At 38.6% G+C, this 17,668-nt stretch overlaps 3 protein-coding genes across 3 annotated transcripts; 2 read left to right on the top strand and 1 right to left on the bottom strand.

Annotated features, from left to right (window-relative positions):
* Window positions 1-4,520: 4,520 nt before the first annotated feature.
* On the top strand, window positions 4,521-7,371 carry LOC131683810 (uncharacterized). The gene is made up of 3 exons (XM_058966136.1): window positions 4,521-4,965; window positions 5,024-5,131; window positions 7,327-7,371. Exons 1-3 carry the CDS (start codon window positions 4,623-4,625, stop codon window positions 7,338-7,340), a joined length of 465 nt encoding a protein of 154 aa, XP_058822119.1. The 5' UTR covers window positions 4,521-4,622; the 3' UTR covers window positions 7,341-7,371.
* Window positions 7,372-9,994: 2,623 nt separating this feature from the next.
* On the top strand, window positions 9,995-14,453 carry LOC131683808 (dentin sialophosphoprotein). The gene is made up of 4 exons (XM_058966133.1): window positions 9,995-10,445; window positions 10,504-10,611; window positions 12,921-12,965; window positions 13,031-14,453. The coding sequence occupies exons 1-4, from the start codon at window positions 10,103-10,105 to the stop codon at window positions 14,413-14,415; spliced, it is 1,881 nt and encodes a 626-aa protein (XP_058822116.1). The 5' UTR covers window positions 9,995-10,102; the 3' UTR covers window positions 14,416-14,453.
* LOC131683809 (uncharacterized) lies at window positions 10,618-12,905 on the bottom strand. Its single transcript, XM_058966135.1, has 2 exons — window positions 12,388-12,905; window positions 10,618-11,516 (listed from the first exon to the last, which is right to left on the bottom strand). The coding sequence occupies exons 1-2, from the start codon at window positions 12,894-12,896 to the stop codon at window positions 10,628-10,630; spliced, it is 1,398 nt and encodes a 465-aa protein (XP_058822118.1). The 5' UTR covers window positions 12,897-12,905; the 3' UTR covers window positions 10,618-10,627.
* Window positions 14,454-17,668: the final 3,215 nt, after the last annotated feature.

The following is a 17,668-nucleotide window of genomic DNA, read 5'->3' as shown; positions in this document are numbered from 1 at the left end:
TACTGAATGTGTAAAACCGACCAACTCAAATCAGGGGTTGTTCTAATCATGAACGCGTGGATGTTAAATGCCTGTTTGCAAGGAAAATACAACATTCAAATTTCTATCAAATTTGAAGGAATTAAGGTATTTTCTTAAACCGGTTGACAAATGTTTCAATCTATCTTAAACAGAAGGACGAATAATTCTTGGTGTATAGAAAATAAGATTCTATAGAATGTATACATTGCAAGTTAATTCAAATCATATAACGATATATAAGTTTTAATCTCTTTATCCCTCCGGAAGTCGCGCAAACGGCTCACTGAACGAGCAGCAGCCGCAGCTGCTCTAAGACGATTTCGCTAGATTTTCAGAGCAGCGTGCACTCAGTGCACTAGCGCGACTGTCGGAAGGTTATACATGGTTGTATTGCTTAGGGATCATCCATAAATGACGTAGCATTATGTGGGGGAGGGGGTTTTGTATTTTGTGATGATGTGTGACGACAGGGGGTATCATATCATGCTACGTAGCTTTACCCGTTTCATCTAACATCGTTTTTTTAAATTTTTTTTTGCGTGGTCAAGGGGGGGGGGAGGTTTACCGTCAAGCTACGTAATTACCAGGGGGTATTTAGGGGTTTGTGACGAAACGCTACGATGGGGGAGGGAGGTGCTAAAATCACTCAAAAAATGCTACGTCATTTATGGATCATCCCTTGTTTTTGTTAAGAAATCTTTTTCAATTCTAATTAAATGGCAACCTTCTCGGATATGTTATAATTTTTTGTTCTTTTTCTACGGTAAATTAAGCATTCTACAAGAAGTTTGTTGGACAATTCACTGGTGGGATTTGACAACAAATTTTGTTTAGCGGACCCTACACGAGACAGAAATATTGTCAATAAATATATTGACAAAACTGCTTCAATCCATCAATCCCATTTAAATTCTACAGAATCAATATTTTCAAGATGACCTTACACCATCAATATATTGATCAATAAATGATTTATTGTCAATATTTCTGCTCGTGTAGGGTCCGCTTTTTGGTCAGCTCCAGCGAAATTTTGTCAACGAACATTTTTCATTGGTCCTATTCGTTAGATGTTGAATGAAATCAACCAAGATGGATACAGGTGTGCACATTTTTTTCTGTGTGTGATTGCGGTTGTCATTTTTCTTTGATGAAGCCGAAAAACAAGAGGATATGTAGAAGAAAAGCACAAAGTTTTATTTCGGTTCGGTCATAATGAATTTAATCGGGGTTTTTCGAGGTAAAAGTGTCCATAAGTGTTCTAATCGGTAGATCCGAGGTGAAGCTCGACCTTTTCTCACTTTTCATCGTGCGCCAAAGAATCAGGATGCTCATTCGGATGTTCAAGGGCCCCGGCCGCCATGCTTAATTTTGCAAGTATAATACTAATACACTCAAAAGTGTCAAATGTTCCCACCTTTCTCTCTACCTTGGAAATCGACGACGAAAGAATCAGCTGAACAGAAACGTCTCATAGAGACGATTGTGATGTTTTAAGGGACTTGGTGGTATATTGAACAGGTTGAGAGAATAGGGAAAGAGACGAATAGTGTGAAGCCAAAAATACCTTATTAAGCAGACCAATCGTGCAATGTAAATAAACATTACTCATGCCTGAGTTGAAGGAGATAAGTATTGTACATCTATTAAAAAAGAAATTTCAATTTTCGTCAAAATTTGGTTCAATCGTGATTGTGAGGTGCATTCTAGAGTATATGTATGAGTAAAAACAAGCTTTAGAATTATTTCATCTCTTTGTTTCGAAATGCGCATCGTTTGATAAACAAATCCAACGATCGGCATACGGTTTGTTTTCAAAATATAATAGGAATCATTTAAAGTGCTGCCTGTGGAAGCGGTTGCCAAAATTCTAGTGTTGAAATCATCATAAAGGGAGTGTTGCCGTTTTGACTGATTTTCACTCTTCGTCTCTTTCCCTATTCTCTTTGGTTTGACCGGGTGTCGTCATGTTTTTTTTGTGGCTGAGTTCGACATAATTGACAGCGATTATACCTCTACCCAGTCAAACTAGTCCGGAACCGGTTCGGACTTCCAACATGAATTCCAGTTCAAATGCATCAACCGATAGAGTCGGAACCGGTTGTTTTCTTTGAGCAAGATTCCATACTGAATCCATTCAGGATTTCGAACCGATTCCGGAATGGATTTGAGGGATAATTGGGATAGGATCCCAGTTAAACTCATTCCGGAACCGGTTCGGATTTCTAAATGTAGTCAGTATGGATTGCAAATCAAATGCAACAACCGATTCCGACTCAGAAGCGGTTGTTGGATTTGATTTGGAATCCATGCTGACTCCATTCAGGATTCCGAATCAAATTCCGAATGGTTTGTGGTTTATCGTATACAGTCGTGATTCGCTGGTTGGACACTTTTTAACTGGACCGCTTTTTAGTTGGACCTCCGCTAGTTGGACCATTGTCCAACTAAAAAGCATCGGAATGTCAAAATCTTATTTCAAATTTGCTTTGGTAATCAATCTGACAATTATTAGAGATGTGAATAGATGCAATTACACTACCAACGTCTCCTTTGTATAGTTTTTGGCATCTTACAGTCGGTCCAACTAACAAATTAAATTCGTTAGTTGGACAGAGGTGTGGCCCAACCAGCGAAGCATGACTGTATTAATTCAAATGTTTACACATGTTTTTTAAATATTTTTTTTCGATCATGGATGTCTTTTCTGTGTCAGTATGGATTCCAGCTCAAATGCAACAACAGATTGAGTCGGAATACAACAAGTTGGAAACACGTATATGGCACCCCTATGCCATTTGTACAGCGCAAATTCGTTAGTTGGGTGTTCGCTAGTTGGGCTGTTCGTTAGTTGGGTGTTCGCTAGTTAGGGCATGCCCCAACTAAAAGACACTCTTATGTTAAAACTGAAAGTCAAAAACTGATTGACGTTTGAATGTCATTGATTTCAAGGGGTTCATCGGTTGATTTTTGTGGCGATCCAGAAAAAATCATACTTTGAAATTCAATGGAATTTTATTTTTTGAATTCATATTTCGGAATGACTTTAGTGAAATAAATGTGTTAAATATTTCGCTTCTTCCATTCAACATCAATTAGTTTGAAGGTCTTTTTTAGCTAGTAACAACGTAGTATGTTTGTGCTTTATCGGCTTTTTCCCGACGGTGTATCCATTTCCTGTTTTATGTGAAGGAATTTATCAAAAAATAATTGATGGCAAAAAGAACACTAATGACATACTTTGTCACAAAAAAAACAACTTTAAACTGGAAGGAAAGAGCCAACTTTTGTGAATCGTAAAATATTTGTTTATTTTTTATGAAAGAAAACAAAAAATCTGCGTTTCCCTTGGGTTATTTTTGTCAGCTGTCAGTTGCCCCAATTAACGGATACGATTCGCTAGTTGGGGCGCAGTCGTGACCCAACTAACGAATTTGCGCTGTATTTAACTGACATAAGTCAACATCTCAGCGGGCACACAAATTATGGTGGGGCCCATGACAGTTCAAATTATCCTGTTCGTTTTGCGCGAAGCTCGATTTTCACTAGTCAGATACGGCATGACTTAATCTTTGAAAATGTTTTAAATGCGAAAATATTGGACTGTTAATTGAAGAAATGTGTTGTTTTGGACATGTCGGTGAATAACAAAAACTTTACACCATGGTATACCAACAAATTAAACGAACTCGACTACCACTTAATTGTGTCGAATGAAATCGATCCTGTGTATTGTGGATCGACCTTAACGCGACGTTTTAGATGTTGACTTTGCGATCATGGCGACTTAGCAGATACCTGGTTGGAATCCAATACCCTCAAGAACGGTTGGTTTCAAAATCATCCAATGAAGGACGTTCATTGGACCAACGTTAGACGACGCAAAAATAACCGTTCAACAGATGTCCATCGTTCACGCAGAAAAGAAATCAGTAAGAATAAACAAATTTGTTTGATATTGTGACAAACAAGATTCAGGTTTGATTCAATCAATACTATTCAACTAACATTTCCTTTGAAACAACAAGATCATGATAAATTTATCCGAACAATCAAGTTCGAAGAAACAAAAAAATCTTTAGTAATAACCCAATGAGAGAACAACTCGAATTTAGTTGAAATCAAACATAGATTCTGTTGCTTTTCAACCAAGGGATCATTTCGATCTAACAAATTTTATTTTGTATCAACAATGTTTCTGTTTTAAAATGCAAACAGAAGTATTTGTTGGACTAAACCAAATACATGCTTTCGAGAACGCTCATTTCAGTTTGAAACAGTCATTCGTCAAGTTTGAACTTCAACTAAACACTTTGTTGTTTCAAAAAGGCCTGATTCTTCTGGGTGTTGAACGATTTTGAAACAATTTTTATGGGTTTCTCAATGGGTGCTGACTCTATTCAGAATTCCGAATCGGTTCCGGAATGGGTTTAACCGGTTTAACTCAGATATGTCTTCACATCTGGCATCGCTGCTGGGAAGAGTTGGAGAGTTGGTTTTTTTTTTTATTTATTACACAGTACACCAAGCAGTATACACAATAGTGCGGTTTTGTGAATTAGTGTTATCATTTTCTTCAAAATAATGATTTATTTGTAATCAACATGCCTAGCCAAAAAAAGAAGGCCAAGAAAATTAAAACTGAAGCTCAAGCACCAGCTGTACCTGTTCCAATCAAATCGGAACCGTTGGATATTAAGCCGCTGAGTGCATACGTTGACGAGCGAGTCGAGCTTATTCGACAGGCATTCTCATGCCTCAAACCGAAAGAAGTAAAGGCACTGGGTCCTGAGTTTATGCAAGGCAAATCAATCGAGTTTATCCAGGAACAGTGCTTGGACGAGGTACTCGGGATATCCACAAAACGGTTGTTGTCAATTATCAACAGCACCAAATGCCCGACAGATACGGAATCATCATCGGATGAAGATGCTCATCAATCAGCCGGTACGAATTTTTATGATTTGGTAAGCTCTAACCACAGTAAAAAATATTAACCTTTCAGAGCACATATCGCTTGACGAAATTTCATCGGATTCGGAAGTGGAAGTGACTCAACCGACGAAAAATGTAAATTTGAAGGATAAAAAGGCAAGGAAAACCAGGGAGAAAGGTATGTATGCAATGATTTATTTAAGCAACAGAGCAAAGTTATCTGGAACAAAGCGTAATTCAATGCCTTGAACAATGTGTTCCCCGAAACCGGTTATCACAAGATTTCCTGGTTTCAGATATCCGCTGTTTCTTCCAAAAATGCTGATATATTTAATCAGTAATCTTCTTTTTGAAGCTATTTCTTGGGAAATCATAATCGGGAAGCAGTACTTTCTAAGCAGAAGATGATGTGCGACATTGTCGTCGTATGTTGCTATAAGTATAGGACATGGCATTGTTCTCCTGGACAATCGTTCCGCTTCGCAAGCAGTATTAGATATGCATAAAATTATAGCATTGGCCTTGCAGTGATTGCTAGCATATTCAATGCATTGGCTTGCAATGTTCCGCGGTTTACCGTAAACTGAAGCTGTAGTATTTCTTGTAGTCAATGTTTTGTGGTTCAATTCTCTCAATTTGTCTTTTGTATCATCGATATCACTATGACGAATGATAAAGACATCAACATGTTGAAGAATAGAATTTCTCGGTAGAATATTTTCTTCGGCATTCGTATCGAACAGAACAGCTTTTCCATATTTTTTGCATTTCCGAATAAGTTTGTTATCGTTTGTAAGTACACCAGCAATGCTTTGGATGGTTTTGTCAACCGTTGCTTCCGATATATAGGGTGGGAATTTCGCTATGATATGTATGGAGTCCAAATCGATTTGACACATGCGTAAGACGTCATGAATAGCATGGAACTGCTTGTGATGTTCAATGTCTGGTATTACTATAAATCTGCAGTTGTTCAGTATGGCATACCGGCACTCATCAATATCTTTTTTACTGACAAGCCATTGTTTTGTGCGCATATTTAGTTGTAGTGGTTGGTAAGCATATAACAGCGTTGATGAGGCACTGAAATGGGTTATATTAACGATTGCTATCCGACTGCAAAATCGCTGTTTTAAGGTTCAAGTTACCTTTTTTAAGCATGTGTTAGAATTGAACGCTTGGTAGTGTGCGTAGGAAAATTTGTGTTCAGCTTTGCCACCGGATTATCCATTTGAACCTTTTTAAAACTCTAAAAGAAGAATATCAGTCGATTTATTAGATCATCACGATTCAATTCATGCAAAATACCTGCTGGAAAAACCATCGGCTTAGCTAAATGGTGCTTTTGAAAAAGTGGCTGTGGTTTTTTCATTGCGCAGTTGTGTTGCATACCCCAGCTCGGTGTGGTAGTGTGATAAAAAATCACAGCCACTTTTTCAAAAGCACCATTTAGCTAAGCCGATGGTTCTTCCAGCAGGTATTTTGCATGAATTGAATCGTGATGATCTAATAAATCGACTGATATTTTTCTTTTTGAGTTTTGAAAAGGTTTAAATGGATAATCTGGTGGCAAAGCTGAACACAATTTTTCTTACGCATACTACCAAGCCTTGAGGTAACTTGAGCCTTAATGATGTTTAGTCGTTCTCTAACGCTTTTGTCACTTTCAAACCGATTCTTATTATTATTTATATTCTGAAAAGGTGGTCCAGTCTTCAGATTGAAGACCTTCATAATACCGACCTCCGCGATAAGTAATTGAAGAAACAAATGAACAAAGTAATTTACGGTTAATTCAAGCAGCATTGATCAGGAATGCTTATCATGTACAACAAAGCAACAACAAATACTATAAAATTAAGATTTAGCGCTTCCTATTGAAGCACATGTATCCCCTACTTCATGCAAAAGAAAATCAGCAATATTGCGCATACAATGTCAAATAATGCCTTACCTGTCACTATTTGCAATTAGTTTTACACAACATTCAACATATTTTCCTTTTACTTTGCAAACTTTAAACTCTATTTGGCCAATTCTTATCCGGTCTCCGGCTTGCAGTTGGTTCACATTTTCCTCAATGTTAGTGACGTAAACAACCATATCAACATTCTTATCTTCGTAGAGACGGTTCGCTGTAAGAAACATTTTTTGTCCTAATGTGACCTTGATGGGGCCATTATTTCGGTTGAATTTCAACCTCGGTTCTTTCCCACTTAATTCACATGCTATTCCAATTGTTGCTCTGCAAGGGGTGGTCGTTTCAGAGCAATACAATTCAATGGCTGTATTAGCGATATGCAACATAATTTGATTTTCCTCCTCTGTGTGTAATCCAAACCGTATTAGTATTATTTTGATACCTTTCCGCAGGTGCTCCAATGTGATTTCCACTGAGTCCGAATGAATCATTTCAACGTGTTGAAATCATCATAAAGGGAGTGTTGCCGTTTTGACTGATTTTCACTCTTCGTCTCTTTCCCTATTCTCTTTGGTTTGACCGGGTGTCGTCATGTTTTTTTTGTGGCTGAGTTCGACATAATTGACAGCGATTATACCTCTACCCAGTCAAACTAGTCCGGAACCGGTTCGGACTTCCAACATGAATTCCAGTTCAAATGCATCAACCGATAGAGTCGGAACCGGTTGTTTTCTTTGAGCAAGATTCCATACTGAATCCATTCAGGATTTCGAACCGATTCCGGAATGGATTTGAGGGATAATTGGGATAGGATCCCAGTTAAACTCATTCCGGAACCGGTTCGGATTTCTAAATGTAGTCAGTATGGATTGCAAATCAAATGCAACAACCGATTCCGACTCAGAAGCGGTTGTTGGATTTGATTTGGAATCCATGCTGACTCCATTCAGGATTCCGAATCAAATTCCGAATGGTTTGTGGTTTATCGTATACAGTCGTGATTCGCTGGTTGGACACTTTTTAACTGGACCGCTTTTTAGTTGGACCTCCGCTAGTTGGACCATTGTCCAACTAAAAAGCATCGGAATGTCAAAATCTTATTTCAAATTTGCTTTGGTAATCAATCTGACAATTATTAGAGATGTGAATAGATGCAATTACACTACCAACGTCTCCTTTGTATAGTTTTTGGCATCTTACAGTCGGTCCAACTAACAAATTAAATTCGTTAGTTGGACAGAGGTGTGGCCCAACCAGCGAAGCATGACTGTATTAATTCAAATGTTTACACATGTTTTTTAAATATTTTTTTTCGATCATGGATGTCTTTTCTGTGTCAGTATGGATTCCAGCTCAAATGCAACAACAGATTGAGTCGGAATACAACAAGTTGGAAACACGTATATGGCACCCCTATGCCATTTGTACAGCGCAAATTCGTTAGTTGGGTGTTCGCTAGTTGGGCTGTTCGTTAGTTGGGTGTTCGCTAGTTAGGGCATGCCCCAACTAAAAGACACTCTTATGTTAAAACTGAAAGTCAAAAACTGATTGACGTTTGAATGTCATTGATTTCAAGGGGTTCATCGGTTGATTTTTGTGGCGATCCAGAAAAAATCATACTTTGAAATTCAATGGAATTTTATTTTTTGAATTCATATTTCGGAATGACTTTAGTGAAATAAATGTGTTAAATATTTCGCTTCTTCCATTCAACATCAATTAGTTTGAAGGTCTTTTTTAGCTAGTAACAACGTAGTATGTTTGTGCTTTATCGGCTTTTTCCCGACGGTGTATCCATTTCCTGTTTTATGTGAAGGAATTTATCAAAAAATAATTGATGGCAAAAAGAACACTAATGACATACTTTGTCACAAAAAAAACAACTTTAAACTGGAAGGAAAGAGCCAACTTTTGTGAATCGTAAAATATTTGTTTATTTTTTATGAAAGAAAACAAAAAATCTGCGTTTCCCTTGGGTTATTTTTGTCAGCTGTCAGTTGCCCCAATTAACGGATACGATTCGCTAGTTGGGGCGCAGTCGTGACCCAACTAACGAATTTGCGCTGTATTTAACTGACATAAGTCAACATCTCAGCGGGCACACAAATTATGGTGGGGCCCATGACAGTTCAAATTATCCTGTTCGTTTTGCGCGAAGCTCGATTTTCACTAGTCAGATACGGCATGACTTAATCTTTGAAAATGTTTTAAATGCGAAAATATTGGACTGTTAATTGAAGAAATGTGTTGTTTTGGACATGTCGGTGAATAACAAAAACTTTACACCATGGTATACCAACAAATTAAACGAACTCGACTACCACTTAATTGTGTCGAATGAAATCGATCCTGTGTATTGTGGATCGACCTTAACGCGACGTTTTAGATGTTGACTTTGCGATCATGGCGACTTAGCAGATACCTGGTTGGAATCCAATACCCTCAAGAACGGTTGGTTTCAAAATCATCCAATGAAGGACGTTCATTGGACCAACGTTAGACGACGCAAAAATAACCGTTCAACAGATGTCCATCGTTCACGCAGAAAAGAAATCAGTAAGAATAAACAAATTTGTTTGATATTGTGACAAACAAGATTCAGGTTTGATTCAATCAATACTATTCAACTAACATTTCCTTTGAAACAACAAGATCATGATAAATTTATCCGAACAATCAAGTTCGAAGAAACAAAAAAATCTTTAGTAATAACCCAATGAGAGAACAACTCGAATTTAGTTGAAATCAAACATAGATTCTGTTGCTTTTCAACCAAGGGATCATTTCGATCTAACAAATTTTATTTTGTATCAACAATGTTTCTGTTTTAAAATGCAAACAGAAGTATTTGTTGGACTAAACCAAATACATGCTTTCGAGAACGCTCATTTCAGTTTGAAACAGTCATTCGTCAAGTTTGAACTTCAACTAAACACTTTGTTGTTTCAAAAAGGCCTGATTCTTCTGGGTGTTGAACGATTTTGAAACAATTTTTATGGGTTTCTCAATGGGTGCTGACTCTATTCAGAATTCCGAATCGGTTCCGGAATGGGTTTAACCGGTTTAACTCAGATATGTCTTCACATCTGGCATCGCTGCTGGGAAGAGTTGGAGAGTTGGTTTTTTTTTTTATTTATTACACAGTACACCAAGCAGTATACACAATAGTGCGGTTTTGTGAATTAGTGTTATCATTTTCTTCAAAATAATGATTTATTTGTAATCAACATGCCTAGCCAAAAAAAGAAGGCCAAGAAAATTAAAACTGAAGCTCAAGCACCAGCTGTACCTGTTCCAATCAAATCGGAACCGTTGGATATTAAGCCGCTGAGTGCATACGTTGACGAGCGAGTCGAGCTTATTCGACAGGCATTCTCATGCCTCAAACCGAAAGAAGTAAAGGCACTGGGTCCTGAGTTTATGCAAGGCAAATCAATCGAGTTTATCCAGGAACAGTGCTTGGACGAGGTACTCGGGATATCCACAAAACGGTTGTTGTCAATTATCAACAGCACCAAATGCCCGACAGATACGGAATCATCATCGGATGAAGATGCTCATCAATCAGCCGGTACGAATTTTTATGATTTGGTAAGCTCTAACCACAGTAAAAAATATTAACCTTTCAGAGCACATATCGCTTGACGAAATTTCATCGGATTCGGAAGTGGAAGTGACTCAACCGACGAAAAATGTAAATTTGAAGGATAAAAAGGCAAGGAAAACCAGGGAGAAAGGTATGTATGCAATGATTTATTTAAGCAACAGAGCAAAGTTATCTGGAACAAAGCGTAATTCAATGCCTTGAACAATGTGTTCCCCGAAACCGGTTATCACAAGATTTCCTGGTTTCAGATATCCGCTGTTTCTTCCAAAAATGCTGATATATTTAATCAGTAATCTTCTTTTTGAAGCTATTTCTTGGGAAATCATAATCGGGAAGCAGTACTTTCTAAGCAGAAGATGATGTGCGACATTGTCGTCGTATGTTGCTATAAGTATAGGACATGGCATTGTTCTCCTGGACAATCGTTCCGCTTCGCAAGCAGTATTAGATATGCATAAAATTATAGCATTGGCCTTGCAGTGATTGCTAGCATATTCAATGCATTGGCTTGCAATGTTCCGCGGTTTACCGTAAACTGAAGCTGTAGTATTTCTTGTAGTCAATGTTTTGTGGTTCAATTCTCTCAATTTGTCTTTTGTATCATCGATATCACTATGACGAATGATAAAGACATCAACATGTTGAAGAATAGAATTTCTCGGTAGAATATTTTCTTCGGCATTCGTATCGAACAGAACAGCTTTTCCATATTTTTTGCATTTCCGAATAAGTTTGTTATCGTTTGTAAGTACACCAGCAATGCTTTGGATGGTTTTGTCAACCGTTGCTTCCGATATATAGGGTGGGAATTTCGCTATGATATGTATGGAGTCCAAATCGATTTGACACATGCGTAAGACGTCATGAATAGCATGGAACTGCTTGTGATGTTCAATGTCTGGTATTACTATAAATCTGCAGTTGTTCAGTATGGCATACCGGCACTCATCAATATCTTTTTTACTGACAAGCCATTGTTTTGTGCGCATATTTAGTTGTAGTGGTTGGTAAGCATATAACAGCGTTGATGAGGCACTGAAATGGGTTATATTAACGATTGCTATCCGACTGCAAAATCGCTGTTTTAAGGTTCAAGTTACCTTTTTTAAGCATGTGTTAGAATTGAACGCTTGGTAGTGTGCGTAGGAAAATTTGTGTTCAGCTTTGCCACCGGATTATCCATTTGAACCTTTTTAAAACTCTAAAAGAAGAATATCAGTCGATTTATTAGATCATCACGATTCAATTCATGCAAAATACCTGCTGGAAAAACCATCGGCTTAGCTAAATGGTGCTTTTGAAAAAGTGGCTGTGGTTTTTTCATTGCGCAGTTGTGTTGCATACCCCAGCTCGGTGTGGTAGTGTGATAAAAAATCACAGCCACTTTTTCAAAAGCACCATTTAGCTAAGCCGATGGTTCTTCCAGCAGGTATTTTGCATGAATTGAATCGTGATGATCTAATAAATCGACTGATATTTTTCTTTTTGAGTTTTGAAAAGGTTTAAATGGATAATCTGGTGGCAAAGCTGAACACAATTTTTCTTACGCATACTACCAAGCCTTGAGGTAACTTGAGCCTTAATGATGTTTAGTCGTTCTCTAACGCTTTTGTCACTTTCAAACCGATTCTTATTATTATTTATATTCTGAAAAGGTGGTCCAGTCTTCAGATTGAAGACCTTCATAATACCGACCTCCGCGATAAGTAATTGAAGAAACAAATGAACAAAGTAATTTACGGTTAATTCAAGCAGCATTGATCAGGAATGCTTATCATGTACAACAAAGCAACAACAAATACTATAAAATTAAGATTTAGCGCTTCCTATTGAAGCACATGTATCCCCTACTTCATGCAAAAGAAAATCAGCAATATTGCGCATACAATGTCAAATAATGCCTTACCTGTCACTATTTGCAATTAGTTTTACACAACATTCAACATATTTTCCTTTTACTTTGCAAACTTTAAACTCTATTTGGCCAATTCTTATCCGGTCTCCGGCTTGCAGTTGGTTCACATTTTCCTCAATGTTAGTGACGTAAACAACCATATCAACATTCTTATCTTCGTAGAGACGGTTCGCTGTAAGAAACATTTTTTGTCCTAATGTGACCTTGATGGGGCCATTATTTCGGTTGAATTTCAACCTCGGTTCTTTCCCACTTAATTCACATGCTATTCCAATTGTTGCTCTGCAAGGGGTGGTCGTTTCAGAGCAATACAATTCAATGGCTGTATTAGCGATATGCAACATAATTTGATTTTCCTCCTCTGTGTGTAATCCAAACCGTATTAGTATTATTTTGATACCTTTCCGCAGGTGCTCCAATGTGATTTCCACTGAGTCCGAATGAATCATTTCAACCGCTAGTTTTTGCCACAGGAATGAATTTTCAGCAATGAAACTCATTTTAATAATTTTTTCTTTGTGCAGATTCCAAACCGAATGAAAACTCCAACAAGAATGGCGACAAAAAAAGTAAGTAAATTTTAGTAAAAATCAAAATATGGCTTACTGAGCTTTGACACATTTTCATCATCCAGATGAAAAAGAGATGACCGTTTTGGAAATACTCGAGCTACAGGCGCGTGCACGAGCGATTCGTTCACAATTGGCATTGGAACCGGTAACTAAAATAGAGCTTGATTCTGACCAGGACAACGGCTCAGAAACAGAAGGCGGACGTCCTAGAACTTCGAAATTGATTAATGAAAAGACTAATTCTAATACCGATGCCAGCACATCCAAGTCGAACTGTTCGCAACCAACACAAGATCAACCCAAACGTGTGCGTTTGAAGAGAAATTTCCGCATTCGCCAGGTTGGTGATGAAGATTTAGTCGAAGAAAAGGAACCGCAAACTCCAGATAATAGCGAAAAGCCTGGACAGAAATCTATTGAAAAAGAATCAGAAGATAAGAAAGCTAGAGAAAGAAGTCCCAACAAGCTGAAGGATGATGTTAAAGATTGCACTAGTAGGGATAGCTCTCCTGAGGTCATCCCAGTTATTCCAAGTCCGGAAACGCTTTGTATTTCTTCTGATTCCGAAGAGGAAAAATTACGAAAGAAAAAGTCTTCTATCTTTGTTGATAACATTGAAGAATTGTACAAGAAAATCGAAGCCATTGTGCCAGGAAAGGTACCAACAAATATAGTTGAAACAGCTGTGAGTGAAGACCCAGAGGAGGGTGAAATTTCCGATGAACAATTATCTCCTCAAAGAATAAGAAAAAACTCTTTAAAAAGTAATCAGTCCCAAATGCCGAATGATAAAGAAAGAGGCACTGAAAATGAAGGAAACACGACCGTCCGTTTAGAACATGAGGAGGAACTTGATTATGAAATTAAAGAGGTATCCGACTCGGAAGCAGAATCGAGCACCCAATGTAATAACTTGAATAAAGCGGATGCTAGAGATCAGAAGAAAGGCAATGATGATGCTGAATTGATTCCTTCTACCAATGAAACAAGCGAAGAAAGTGAAAGTGACGCAGCTAGTGTTAGTAGTGACAGTAATGAGAATAATAAAAATGATTTATCTGATGAAGATGATATTGATCCAGATGTAGTGGAGATACACGACTCCAGTGACGAAACACTGTTGGAGCAAAGACTCGCTGAAGATGAACCGGAAAAGTCATGGAACTCGCGCTGGTTAGAAAGCAACAGAGTTGCTAAGGTAATGGCTGCATCTCGCCTGGGCAATAAGGTTCGGGACAAACTGAAGAAAAAGAAGAAAAAACAACAAACAGAAAATCAACAGTCAGAAAAGCCTCCATCACCAATCCCGGCAGTACAACCAGCTCCGGTATCAAAAGCGGTGGTTGGTTCAGTCGAACATTATAATGAACTTGTTAATGCTAAAAATTTAGTTGATGATAAGGCACCCGATGAGGGTAAACGCAATGACGTAGAAAGTGCGACCTAGACTATGATACAGGACATAATATCAATTATGACACCAAATGTCAACCGGTCATTGGTTTGTATGGTAAACTTAAAAGAAATTCCAGAGCACTGAAACCAAGGGGTGAGTTGCTTGGAAGCTACGATAACACGATATAAGATTACAATTCACAGTAATACACGATCATTTCACTCGTTACCACAATGTGTGGCACAATGAGGCACACTTCTGACAACTCAAAAACTGTCAACAAAGTGTAGTTAAATAAACATAGCAACCATTGCTTTTGTTTTACTGAATACCATGGCACGTCGTGGCATATTGCGGCACAAGCTACCACGCTGTTTGTGAGCACAATTCGATTTGTGTTAAGCGACTCACCCCTTGACTGAAACTCACATTGCATTCGTGGCTAGATAGCTATTGTTTGTATTTTTTTGTTTGCTTGATGCGACTCGATGCGAGATCTGAAAGGAACAGCGATTCTTTTATATTTATAACATATAAATAAATAGCGGGTAAATGGAGAATAGCGAGTCTAGTTATGTAACGTATGCAAACTAGGTTCGATGGAACTATCCAAGTCAGTCTTGGATATCGTGGATATCACATACATTTGGAGTAACATCAGATGTTGCTTCAAGCTCTTCTCAACCCCAATTCGGCAGTTTTCACGCCGCCACCCGCGTTACTGCTTGGTAAGGCCAAACTTGTGTCGAAGGGGGCCAATTAAGGTTGTCTGACGTATTCTTGATGGTCACATCATTATCTTTCTGCGCTAGAATCGACAGACAGTCTTAGTTGTCATTTTCGCCTCAGATAGTTGAGATTCAAGCCAGTAGAATTCCTTGAGCGTCTGATATACAAGTTCCAATGGAAATTGAGGATTCGATGAAATAGATCTCTTCTATGAGACGGTCGACTGACGATGTCGAAATACCGGAAGAGATGAGCAGCGATAAGCGAGTTTAGCAAGAGGGAATGCGACACATACTACCATTGAAATGAAATCTGTAAATAGCACTAGCAAAACTCTTAATTTCAGGAACTGTACAAGATGGCGCTGGGCCTGTGCCTTCGACTGGCATGGTCCATTCGCATTGGTTCGGAAGTTTTCTTGGCTGGTTGGTAGATATGTGCTCCTACTTGCAAGTTGGTCAATTCGCTTGGATGGGGCACATGTGGATCCTACTAGTCGTCGACTCTTTTGGCCGTAGGCTTTTGGCTAGTTCAGGAAAGGAGTGCAGGACACCTAAGAGATAGTTAATTATTCAGGACTTGTTCTTATGATTATTTAATTCTACCAAGCACACTGGCTCTCAGAAATGATAACCAACCCTTTTCAGTTCGATGTGGTCTATTCGAGTCGAGCCAGGTGGATATTCGGTTTGAGCAAACTTTTTGGGAATAGTGGATAAATAATTCTTATGTCTTTTATGGGCAGAGATTCTTTTTGCGAAATCCTAAAATACCTTCACTGGTATAGGATAATAATAATAGAAAAATTGAGGGTTACAGGATAATAATAGAAAAATTGAGGGTCCATAATATAATGAATACGTATATTAACTAGAACCGGGATAATCGAATTAAGTTATACGATAGAGATGAAACAGCACAGTTATAGGAAAAGTATTCGCTAGTAAGGGCTTATACTGCTAGTATATTTAACGTTTCAATTAATAGTCGATTGATCCGCTTCGGACCTAGGAGACAAAAAGGAGATTAGGAAGAGACAGAAGCGGATTCAATGCGAAATTTGCCAATATGACGTTGGCCCCAAGGCGATGGTAGGATGATTTTCCATAGGATGACAAACCAGATGAAACGACGTTACACGCTCTAAACTTGTGCCAAATAGTTTGTATGTATGTATGAATGTAAGTATGAATGTAAGTATGAATGTAAGCCCGTATGTATGCCTGGACGCCGGTCTATCCTTCTTGGGCCTGCAGGGAATTATTTTGGACCAGGTTTCCAGGCTGATAGGGATCAGCAGCTTCTGAAAGAGAGAAAAGAGTTCTAAACCTGGACATGAACGGACTTTTGAAAACAGGTATATAAGGGACATACAATGGGCATCACGACTTGCCAGAACATCTCGTACTGGTAGGTACAGTACGTGATCTTCAATCAACCAGACGAGACCAGGCAGAGCTATACTCGATGCACACCTAGACAGTATATTCGATATCGTGATAGCCGTCACCACAAACGCAGATGCCACTATCCGAAGTCTAAACATCACACGAAAGAAATCACGACTAACATCCATCCTCTTGAACCAAGGGTTCGTTGGCACCTTCGGGATTTGTCGAACGTAGCCACCTTCCTAGTTCCACATTGATCCATGTAGTTTGTCAACTTTCGACAGTCCTCTGATGAGCGATACTAAACCAATCGTTGAAGTAAATTGGTCTTTCGTAAATTTTACCTTCTAAAGCACACACCTTAGCTAAAGATTCGGCCTTCTCATTATTCGGGATGGAGTAATGAGAAGGGACCCAAACCAAGATAATCCGGCAAAAAAAAATTCAGATAAAGCACTAAGGAGTTCCCGTTTTCCCCAGAAAGTACGGAGAGCATTTGCCATGTTTCATCGAACAAATCGCTTCAATGGAAGTGAGGCTATCCGAAACGATGAAGTAATGGTCCGTGGGCGTAGTGTCGATGAATCCGAGGGTATACTGAATAGTAGCTAGTCACTGAGTTTGTAGGAAGCGGTGAACTTTGGATTGATAATACTAAAGCAGTACACCCGCCGAGATTTCATCCATGAGTATTAAGCATCTTGCAACAGTCGACCTCTCAGAATTGATTATTAAAAGCTGTTTGGGACCACTTGATGGCGTATGTGGTCCGGTATTCCACGAATCTCTTCTTTCATGGATGTGTCGAAGAGAACAGTAGATTCAGAAGTATTAAGGAAATGAGCATGGTTGGGATTGTTAGAAGAAGAGTTGATAATTTGCGTCAAGCCTCTCGAAGTTTTTAATCACCATTGGGCTCAAGATGTCGCATCGAATGAGCAATCGATATGAGAGTTCCCAAAATCAATTTGTCAACGGTAGAACGCCCGACAGGACTTCAAAACTCACCGTATGGGTCGAGACCCTAAGGCGATAAGCAAACAAACAACGATACTGAATTATTTCGAGTGTGATCAAATGTGTATTCGCAGCGGAGCGAAAGTTGAAGCATCCGTATTCCACTACCGAGAGTATCGTTGTTTGATAAAACCTAATTAGGACTCCTGGTCGGCATCCCACCATGT

Source organism: Topomyia yanbarensis, chromosome 2 (assembly GCF_030247195.1).
Source record: "Topomyia yanbarensis strain Yona2022 chromosome 2, ASM3024719v1, whole genome shotgun sequence".
NCBI classification, from domain to species: domain Eukaryota; kingdom Metazoa; phylum Arthropoda; class Insecta; order Diptera; family Culicidae; genus Topomyia; species Topomyia yanbarensis.
This window is presented reverse-complemented; position numbering and strand designations above follow the sequence as displayed.

What these genes read in the sequence shown, in the direction of transcription:
- LOC131683810 (XM_058966136.1), top strand. Translation starts at nt 4,623, where the DNA reads ATGCCTAGCCAAAAAAAGAAGGCCAAGAAAATTAAAACTGAAGCTCAA. An exon ending in AGATGCTCATCAATCAGCCG is followed by an intron (nt 4,966 to 5,023) that starts GTACGAATTTTT and finishes TTAACCTTTCAG; the next exon opens with AGCACATATCGCTTGACGAA.
- LOC131683809 (XM_058966135.1), bottom strand. Translation starts at nt 12,896, where the DNA reads ATGAGTTTCATTGCTGAAAATTCATTCCTGTGGCAAAAACTAGCGGTT. An exon ending in CTAATTGCAAATAGTGACAG is followed by an intron (nt 11,517 to 12,387) that starts GTAAGGCATTAT and finishes AACCCATTTCAG; the next exon opens with TGCCTCATCAACGCTGTTAT.
- LOC131683808 (XM_058966133.1), top strand. Translation starts at nt 10,103, where the DNA reads ATGCCTAGCCAAAAAAAGAAGGCCAAGAAAATTAAAACTGAAGCTCAA. An exon ending in AGATGCTCATCAATCAGCCG is followed by an intron (nt 10,446 to 10,503) that starts GTACGAATTTTT and finishes TTAACCTTTCAG; the next exon opens with AGCACATATCGCTTGACGAA. An exon ending in CAAGAATGGCGACAAAAAAA is followed by an intron (nt 12,966 to 13,030) that starts GTAAGTAAATTT and finishes TTCATCATCCAG; the next exon opens with ATGAAAAAGAGATGACCGTT.